Source organism: Xenopus laevis, chromosome 4S (genome assembly GCF_017654675.1).
Source record: "Xenopus laevis strain J_2021 chromosome 4S, Xenopus_laevis_v10.1, whole genome shotgun sequence".
Taxonomy (NCBI): domain Eukaryota; kingdom Metazoa; phylum Chordata; class Amphibia; order Anura; family Pipidae; genus Xenopus; species Xenopus laevis.
This window is the reverse complement of record NC_054378.1, coordinates 98,579,226-98,590,173: the sequence shown is the minus strand read 5'-3', so window position 1 is coordinate 98,590,173 and position 10,948 is coordinate 98,579,226. Positions and strand designations below refer to the sequence as shown.

At 37.5% G+C, this 10,948-nt stretch overlaps 1 protein-coding gene across 1 annotated transcript; it reads right to left on the bottom strand.

The window, feature by feature from the left end:
- Positions 1 to 4,001: 4,001 nt before the first annotated feature.
- ptgs2.S (prostaglandin-endoperoxide synthase 2S homeolog) lies at positions 4,002 to 10,643 on the bottom strand. The gene is given in 10 exon segments (NM_001093477.1): positions 4,002 to 5,121; positions 5,677 to 5,824; positions 6,189 to 6,475; positions 6,925 to 7,171; positions 7,442 to 7,525; positions 7,619 to 7,800; positions 8,546 to 8,689; positions 8,987 to 9,130; positions 9,216 to 9,332; positions 10,514 to 10,643. Coding segments are annotated over 10 exon segments (1,815 nt in total). The 5' UTR covers positions 10,569 to 10,643; the 3' UTR covers positions 4,002 to 4,714.
- Positions 10,644 to 10,948: the final 305 nt, after the last annotated feature.

Sequence of the window (10,948 nt, the reverse complement as noted above, 5' to 3'; positions counted from 1 at the left end):
TTTACAGAAACACAGCATGTCTTTCCTTCTATTGTGTACACGTGGGCTTCTGTATCAGACTTCCTGTTTTCAGTTTAAACATCCAGGGCAGGGCTTGAGCATGCTCACTTTGCCCCTCTCTCCCTCTCCCCTCCCTGCTGTAATCTGAGCCCAGAGCTATGAGTTAGCAGGGAGAGACTCAGGCAGGAAGTGATGTCACACCAAGCTAATATGTCAGCTGATATCCTAAGCAAACAGAGAGCTTCTAAAGCTGTTTACTCAGGTATGCATTCTGCATAATAAATATAGTGTTATAGTTTGCACTATTGTGGCTAACCTATTGGCAATAAACTGCTTTGGCAGCTTCCCTTCTCCTTTAACTGTGGACAGTTTGATAAAATACAAATTGTATACTAAAAGGACAGCAATAACTCCACTATCATTTCCCCATACAGAACTGTTTGCTCTCATGCCTCCCCAGTTACAAAAAATGTACAGATCCCCACTTTCTATTGCAGAACTCCACTGTTCTGTTCCCAATTTCTGCATTTAATGCATTGATTACATGATGCACTTGGTACCCGTGTCCTGTATCATGTATCAAGATGCAACGTTCATCTATAGCACGGCTGTAACTGTGCTAAGCATCCTATATTATATGTATCCAGTTACAGAAAATGGATACTGTTACACTGTTCTTTAGGAGCATTAAAATTCTTTGCTAGAGATACATTTCCTAAAAGATTCTTAAGATAAAATTCCTCATGTGATTAATGTGATAGTGTAGAAAAGCAGGTAAGGTACCAGTGTTCTTTAAGCCAACACTGAGCAAGGCAAGTCTTCTCATGCACATACATCTGTTGGCTGCAGGGGATCCGAATAGATTAGTAGAGTTCTTAATGACTTCTCTCAAATGACTAAACTTGTTTGCACAAGTATCTAGAGAAAGCAAAAAAGCAAGGAACGCATGGGGGTTGCTGCTATCATGTAGTAAGCCTGTTTAGAAAATTGATGTCTTGTTGGATGTATCATGTATTAAACCTCAGTGTATAAAGCTCTATGCACACTTGTGAATTATATATGCCCTGCAGCAAAATACAGATATTAGAGTTACATTGTAAAAGGCCACATACGAACACAAGTTATTCTAAGCAGAGAGCCTTTATAAAGATACAAATTTGTGTGAAAGTTACCATACAGCTTAGTTTAATATATTTTGCTGGAATATCATCCACAGGCTTCAGTATAACTGTGCTCCTGCTTTACTAGTTTTGAAGAAAATGGTACAGAATATTTGCTTAGAGATTTTTTTTGCTTTTTTTTTTTTTCCTCAGCAATAAACTAATGGATAATAATCCTTTTGGGTTTACATAACTTATTTCTCTATAAATGGTAATTAAAGCATATTGTATATATTAATCTGACCAATAAGCCTTATATACATCCAGTTTGTTTACACGAGTGTCAGCTACCATGCTTTTCTTTAACACCATCACGCATTAACACTCATCAGATTCTGTTAGGGCTAAAGCTGGCCATAGATGTTGAGATTTTTAAAAGATCAGATCCTGATCGTGAGACTCAGAACGATCGTACGATCATATGAATTTACCATCAACTAAAAAGACCAATTTGCCAGGAAAACAAAGGGGAGCTGACTGCTTGGCCCTGCAAACATAGATAGATTGCACTGGGACCGACAAAGATTTTTTGACCTGGCCGATCAATTTCCCGACAGATGTCGGCCGAAAAATCGTAAGATGTACGATCGTTGAATACCACTAACCGCACGATAATTTCGAAGGATTGGTCGGGCTTCCCTAAAATCGGTCGTTCGGCAAGAATCGTCGCGTCTATGGGGAGCTTAAACTACATGAAAGATTAGATCTGACCCACGAAATCTTGTTATGCAACAGCACAAGATTTTCTAGGATCCTACAAAATTTGATCCCCATAGCTGTAATGTTAACCAGATTAAATAAAGTCAAATGGTGTAGTTTGTTTATGCATTCACAGCTGACATTTAAGGTATTTCACCATCAGATTTTATCTTGGCGGGTGAAGATGCAGCGTTGCCTTCCGACAGGTGTGTCAGGTCATATGTAAATCATGTAGTTTATAAATCAGATTTTTGTATTGGTTTCATTATACTTTTACCCATGCAACTACATCCGACTTTCACACATTCTGTCACTACGACACAACCCTACAGAATCTTCAGTGTCGTTGAGTTCTTTGATGGCAGACCAAGTGCATAATATTAACAAGAGATTAAAATTGAATGCAGCACCACTCAATAATGTTCATGGGATGGGATGATTTTAAAGCAGGGGTGCCCAAAAAGTAGATTGGGATCTACTAGTAGACTTTTAGCTGGTGATCCGTAGATCTCAAGACTATGTCAACAAACAGCTTCACTAAATTACCCTCCTGTTTAATTCTTTTAATTCATATATTTATTACGGTTTATTTACTAAGGTTACATAATAAAAAGTTGTACAACAATATACATTTGCTCATAAATCAATATAATATTGAAGTAATATTTTCAATGGAACAGAATGCTAAACAATGCTTTTATGGATGTAGGTCATAATGGGACAACATCACTAAATGTAGACCTTGCATTAGTAAAGTACAGGTACTCCTGCTTTAAAGTAATACCTTTATCCTGGTCAGATTTGGAAAATTATCCACAGAGCAATAATAGTGACAGTTGCAGCCTAAGCACCATTTCTCAGATGGGGTAATGTTATTCCCAATCATCCAGACTCATTCAAATGCTAAACATAGAAACACAGAAAAGAGCAAACACCTTCCGCATGCAGCATTACTCCTTTATGCAATAAAGACATCCTGCTTAACACAGGTTTCACTCATTATTCAGTCACAGATCCAATAACTGAGATGAAACATTTTTTTCAAAAAATACATCTTTTATTTGTAAAAATATTTTTATTTGTTCAGTACAAAACAATGAAACTTTCCGGATGTTGACAAGATCACGACAATCACAGCTGAAGTATCCAACACAACTTCCAACAAATTACGTGGACTTGCCATTTCTTCCATTCTCTTAAATTAGATTTTTTTTGGTAAAAAAAATATATAGAAATCTATAAAGATCACTCTGCATCGGCTGCTAGACTGATTTATAAACAATGACCGACTTGCTAGTGTTATTGCTATTCTGTAGAACACCATTTACTTAGTTCGAGTGAAGGAATAGAGGAAAAAAAGTTCGAATTTCGAAATATGGCTACTTCGACCATCGAATGGGCTACTTCGACCTTCGAATCGAACTAAAAATCGTTCGACTATTCAACCGTTCGATAGTCGAAGTACCGTCTCTTTAAAAATTTCTTCGACCCCCTAGTTCGCCACCTAAAATCTACAGAGGCCAATGTTAGGCTATGGGGAAGGTCCCCATAGGCTTCCTAACAATTTCCTGACCGAAGTAATATCCTTCGATCGATGGATTAAAATCCTTCGATTCTAAGGATTTAATCGTTCGATCGAACGATTATTCATTCGATCAGGAATAGCGCAAAATCCTTGGACTTAAATATTCGAAGTCGAAGGATTTTACTTTGACGGTCGAATATCGAGGGTTAATTTACCCTCGATATTCGACCCTAGGTAAATGTGCCCCTATATATTATTATGAAATATAGAAAAGAAATTGGAATGATGCATTTTGGCTGATATTGAGGCTCATTAACAAATGTATCCATTCTGTCTGCTCTGCTGCATTACATGCAATTGCACATTTTGACACAAGGGAACCATGGAATTCATTCCATCAGAGAACCTGCTCTGTGCTATCCTGCCATCTTATAAAAGAATATTTAATAAATACATGACATTCATTATCTTAAGCGTAAATTATTCAGTATAACAAATTCTGGCAGTAACAGCGGAATGTCGACCACAGATAAAAAATATTTCAGACTGCTCAAACTGTACAAAAGGCTATTTAAAACAACGACAATCACTATAAATCTATAAAAAATTAAGCAGGGTTTTTTAAATAATATATTATTTATATATACAATATATTTCCTTAAATATCATGAACAACTAGCAGCATGGTAAATCAATGTTAAGAAACAATTAACTTTAACCAATAAGATGGCTCTATCAGACTTCACTGTCCCAGTGTCCAGTGCAGTTAGTTATATTTCAAGTAAGAGTTTCAACAATGAACCTGTGGTTTTACTGGATTTTTTAAAGAACTAATGTACAGTATATGTATATATTGGTTTGAAAGACGAGCTCACTGCACCTCCAAAACACATTTTGGAAGACAAGTGATGATTGATTTAAGGCTTAATTGTTTTGTATATCTATCAAATGCACATATTCAAATATATGCAGGATTTGTATACAGATGACATGATTTGAAGCTACTAGGAAGTTGTTTGTGAAATACAGTGAGGATATATACATATTTATTAATATATAATCATATTATATATTAATATATATTGACAACCAAAAGACATGTTGAGGCAGCACAGGACATTTAAATTATAAAAAATAAATAAATAAATTAACCCCCCGTAATGTAAAACAAAAGAAAGAAAATAAAGGTTGTTTTGAAAGAGTTTGAACCCTGCTGGTCTTTATGCCCACCCAGTAATCCTATCAATCCCAACCAGCATTGTGTATACTATATACAAATGTGACAGTGGTTTCAGACAAATAAATACTTTGTCGATACTGAAGTGTCAGTTTAAAGTTCGGACGCATGCTCTTTCAGGATTAAAGATGGCTTTACATTCTCCAGTGTTGAATCTGAACTCGCATTAATGAAATCCTTTCCGGAAGGCTTGTTTTTTAGCACATGAAAGGCGGTGTAAGGACAGTCTCTCACGTTGTTGCAAATCAGCTTTTGGAAAGAGGCGGAATTTACAATATCAAACCCCACGCTTCCGCCAAAGGTACTAGGTTTCCAGTATTCAGGAGAGCATATGGGATTTCCCATTAGGCCTTTTAGAGAGAATGGAGCTCCCATCTCTACCATTGTCTCTCCAAAAATAGCTCCAGGGCGCGGCTGTTCCACAAGAAGTCCAGGATAGAGCTCCATGGCATCAATATCACCGTATAGTTTCTCAAGTTCAGCTGACATTTCTTTCTCTCCTAAAAACAAATGAGCAAAACATGTCAGAGACTTGCGCTTCAGCAAACAGACAAGAACAATTACACTGCCTCTCCCAAATTGTAGCCTCAAAAAACAATAGGGTCAGTCTGCCTTTACATTCCATAGAATAAGTAAAAAAAGTAAATATTGATATTCATCTTTTCGTCACGGTCGTGGTAGGAAATTAACAGAACCGGATACACCATGAACTGATCTATTTTAGCCCAGTCTATAGAGATTTATTTCATATGTGAGGACAGTGATAATGTCTGTACTGTGTTTAATTAGTTTAGTGAGATTACTGGCAGACACAAGGTTAACCGATCGTGACTACTATTTTGCCTGCGTGTGTAATTTCAACATTGCTTTCATGGCCATCACAACACACTGTCAGTTCTAAACAATCGTGTTTGATAAGAACTTGGACTTCTAGTGACTTTCTGAAGAAAAGCAAACACAACATTAAATTAACCTTGCTGGGCGAGTCTTTCTCCAGGCGCCTCCTCGCTTCAATGAACCAATTGTGTATCATTAAATGTTACCCGACAACTCACCTGTCAGCTCTTCGAACGTCTCAAAGGGTTTGAGCATGAAACGCTTCCGGTATTCATTCAGTGACTGGTATCTCATCTCTCTACTGTGCTCAATGGATGCCACAGCTACTCTAGTTATAGCTGCAGGGAAATTTCTACCCCCAGCAACCTATGCAAATAAAGAACATGTTAAATGTAAAATAACACTGATTATTTTTTTTTTTAAAAAAAATTCTTATAGCTATAGGATCTCTTATCCAGAAAGCTTTGAATTAGTGGAAGGCCATCTCCATAGACTCAATTTAAATCAAATAATTTAAACCTTGTACTTGATCCTAATCAAGATATAATGAATAATTATTGTAGTCAAAATAATCCTACTGGGTTTATTTAATATTTATTTTATTTTTTGCTGATCATCTGAATTATGGAAAGATTCCCTTACTCAGGAAACGCCTGGTGCTACTGGATAACAGGTGCTATGCCTGTATTAGAATACATAGATAGCTTTAAGGCATAAAAATGGTTCTTACCCTTCCTGCCGACTGTCTGCTGAAAGATTCAACCATCTGGGTAAGGCCATGGTCTATCATCACCGAATTGTTGTAGAGAAACTGTGGGTAACTGTACTCCTTTTCATTGATGGCAAATGTGTCGGGTAGGAGGGGATGCCAATGGTACAGGGTATTGAATTCTGCAGCAATTCTATTTTGATACTGGAATCTCTGGTTGAATAACAGTTGTGGGTCGAATTTGAGTTTGAAGTGATAGCCACTGAGGTGCTGTACATAGTCCTCTATGACAATCTTGATAGTTTCACCTGAAATAAGATGGAATGATCATATAAAAAAAATCTAAAACAGGTGCCTGCAACCTGAATTAACTGAAGAAAATCGCTGAGAGCTATCTGACTCTGCATTCCTTCAAATTTTGGGGTGTATACTGCTGTTTGTTTAAGAAACGCAAATATTCTATTTATACTCTGTGTTCTCAATCAGTGGAAGCCATGGCACCGATATTCCGATTTACAGTCAGAGCAACATTTGATAATCCCTGAAGCTTTACTTTGACATTTGCTATCAAATCATACGAATGAGAAGAGTTACAAGCGTAATTACACTAAGACAATAAACTTATTAGAGGCCATGACTGCTGGTTAACAAATGAACATTGCTTCTCTGGCTACAAGGGCATGAATACAGCAATACAGTCACGTCAAATGCTTCATCCACAGAAATGTGTTATATTATCTCAACTACTTCTACTTACCAATCAAAATAAGTCTTGCCGTTTGGAAAATACGTTCATCGTCCCATTCTGGATGCTCCCCGGCAAGTATGTCACAAACTCGATTGTGCTCCCGTAACCATATTGTGGAATACATCATAAGCCCAGGAACAAGACCAAAAACTTCTTGCCCGACAGCAAACTGAACATGTTCTGGAACATGGGGTGGGTACGCCATATCTACTCCTGAACTTTTCACTGTTGGTGGGTACATATCCCCATCTATCATCTGGAAGCAATTGGAAAAGAAAATTAAATAACTTGTTTACAGTGTTGCCCATTTCTCCTGCCTTATCAGCTCAACTGGGAGATATGGTAACAGGTAAAATTTGCACCCATTCTTTTAATCCACAGCAAAGAAATGGCACTTACTAAAGCAAACTTCTAGTTGCTATGGGTTAGTTTACTAGACATGTTACAGATGGTGTGCCTGTTATCATAAAAACATCTTAAAATACAAGTTATAATTAAGGGCTGCCAAGAAATTCAAAGCATTTACCTGATATTTTAATTTTCCGCCCTTCATTAAACGCAGTTTATGTTGCCTTTCTAAGCTTTCCCCATAGACATGATTGAGATCAACCTGTAAGAAGAGACAAAAAGCCCAGTTACTTCTACTCCTCTATAAAAAGACAAAAACAAAAGAAAGGAAAAGAAAAAGCAATCTAGCCCTTACCCCATGGCCTAATGCTTTGGTGAAGGCAGCCCCTTTTGCCATATCCGTTTTGAAGAACTGGTGTGTGAAGTGTTGAGCAAAGAAAGCAAACATAACGTTGGTGCCTTGAGGGTCAGGAATAAATTTTCTTCGCATCAGGAATTTCTCCACTACCAACTTTGAACTTGGAAGTTCTTTCAGTCCTGTACATTAAAAAAAGCAAAAAGAACTTAGCATCAAACTGTCAAGTCATGGTGAAAATGAAATAGAATCTGCATTTGTTTGAGCAGAACTGTAGTTGTAATCCTATTACGAATAGTTTTATGGCACAAAACCCAGCAAGGACCCATTCAGTTTTGCATTACATCAGATGAAGACTCTGAAGGCTGAATTTCTTTTGCAATATTAAGTCTTTCTTTAAATGTACGCATACGGAACCCTTAAGGTTGGGACTACATGGAAAATGTGCTTGTGATGTAGCCTTTAGTTGTGTTAGTTGCAGGTGTAAAACATGCTAGAGACTCATGCAAAACCCATCAGCCAATCATGGCCTTACAAGAAGGCTCATTGCAATAGGCTGCAAATCCCCATGTGTGCCGGCATATACTTTATTTTATTTTATATGCTGTATTCATTTAACTCCCCAGTATCCACAGCCCAATTATTCTTGGTAACTGAACAGGAATTTCTAGCCCGACACTTAATCTGCCATCCACTAGGTTAAGTTCTCAGGCAAAAGGTTTAGCACTTAAGTGCATCAAGCCCATTTTAAAACAATATTCAACCATAGAGGATGATTCATAGGAATATTTACAGCTGCTCAATATATCATCACAATTGGGATCTCTGCTTATCTTTCAATGAGATTTAAAACTTTTCTAGCATATAATGCTATTAGTATTTACACTTATGATTCATTGTATACATACACACAGGTATTCAGCTTACCTTTAACTCCCATTGGGGTAGGGCAGTCACGTTCCACAGGAGGCAAGGAACGAGTATAATAGGACAGGTTGGAGTATGTCTCCCAGTTTTTATATGTATAGTGGCTGTTATAGGTGGGTGGGCTGTCAATCAGGTGCGACCGTGCTGGAAATGAAAGAGAAACACATTACTGGAAGTAAAGCACATCTGGCTTTTATTGTACACACTAGTCATGCATATTGCTCTCTGACAGACAGATTTCGTTCTCAATTTATACATTTAGCTATGGAAATGTTCTACTGCTCCAACTATAAAATTTAAATGGTTACTGGATTTCCGATAATTATGTGCTAGGTAAAGCATGCAAAATAAATCCCGAGTCATCCCAAGACAAATTCAGTATTTGAAAATCTACCAATAATTCCAGTTACCGTACAGACACCAATTTGAACTAGTACTTACATGTCAAGACGTATCTCATAATGGCGTCCCGCAGGAAGGACATGCTGTTGACTATATTCCATACTCCCTTGAAGTGAGACAAGATATAGTGTACGGTGTTGGGGGTCGGCTTCAGCTTCAGCCTCAACCATGATAAAAATTCCGCTGTCAGGAATGCAGATATGTAAGCATCATTTTTATATAAAGCTGAATAAATCCTATCGGAGGCAGGTCATAAAGAACTTCTTACGTTTAGTGCAGTTTTCTCCATAGAAGCCAGTTCTCGTGCAGTCGCATTCATAGCGGTCAAAGCCAACAGTCATGCATACCCCTTGGTTTTGACAGGGATTTGAACAGCATGGGTTTGCTAGGAAGAAATAAACATGACATCAATAGGAAGTCATAATAATTACAGAAACCAGTCCAGTGTACTTCTTCAGTATATCACTGGGCATTACATTGTACAGATTGTATTTACGTTTAACTGACGCCTTTCACACCTTTGATTTTCTTCTATGTTTTTTTTAAATCATAGTCATGAGGAAATCCTTTTTCATAAATATATTCAATATTATGCTGCTTTAAGACCATTAGAAATTATCCAAGGGGTTTTATATATTTTATAAGCTAGCACAGTATAGAAATCACTGGCAAGTCCAAATCTAGTTTTGATCTGCAGTTGGAAATATTAAAAAGATTGCATCTGCTTTCCTAGATGTTCCAAGGCATTAAACATAGAAATTGAAGCAAAAGAAACCTGCACTATATTTCACCCAGTGTTTTTTGTTATTTAGCTTTTTATTCAGCTAGAGGGTCTGAATAGAAAGACAAGTAATAAAAAAAGTAGCAATAACAATAGATATGTAGCCTTACAGAGCATTATTTTTTTTTATATATGGGGTCAGTGACCCCCATTTGAAAGCTGGAAAGAGCCAGATGAAGAAGGCAAATAATTAAATATAAAAAAAAAAAGAAAACTAAAAAAAAATGAAGACCAATTGAAAAGTTGCTTAGAATTGGCCGTTCTATAACATACCAACTTAAAGAGATGGGTCACATTTAAGTTAACGTAGGTTATAGAATGGCTAATTATTAGTAACTTTTCAACTTTTTAATAATTTATTTTATTTGCCTTCTTCTGACTTTTCCCAGCTTTCAAATGGGAGTCACTGACCCCATCTAAAAAACAAATGCTCTGTAAGGCTACAAATGTATTGTTATTGCTACTTTTTATTACTCGTCTTTCTATTCAGTCCCTCTCCTATTCATATCCCAGTCTCTTCTTCAAATCAGTGCATGGTTGCTAGGGTAAACTGGACTCTAGCAACCAGATTGCTGAAAACTTGAGAGCTGCTGTATAAAAAACTAAATAACTCAAAAACCACAAATAATACAAAATAAAAACCAATTGCAATTTATCTCAGAATATCACTCTCTATGTCATAATGAAAGTTAACTGAAAGGTGACCCACCGGTTTAACCGTCAGCTAGTGAGTGTAACTCGGAGAATACTGTACAGAGAGTCCCATAATGAAATGAGACATTTACCTGCTTGAGAGAAAACCAGCAGAGCGAGGAACACAGCGGCGGGTAGTACGATCATTCCACTGGAGAGTGAGAGGGGCAGGCGGCCTGTGCGCTACGGACTTGGTATCTCCCACTGTGTTTATCGTGTCGCTTTAGCGCTTGAGTCTGAACCGGTAGTGTCTCAGCGCTTCATTTATACAGGAGCAAGGACGTCACAAGCACTCCCAGTTATGTCGAGTCATAACCCAGCCCCCCAGACCCTCCGGCGTGGCCAAATTTAGCCAAAGGCAATGAATTACTTAAAAGGGGGTCAATTCAGTTTCATCACCTCGGGCTTTGGGTCGGTTTAGAAGAGACAAAAGCCTAACCATACACGTACGGAATTCCCTGCTATTGGCACCTGGGAGATTAGCCCCACACACAGACCCACTCACATTGTACTTACCCTTTAGCTCC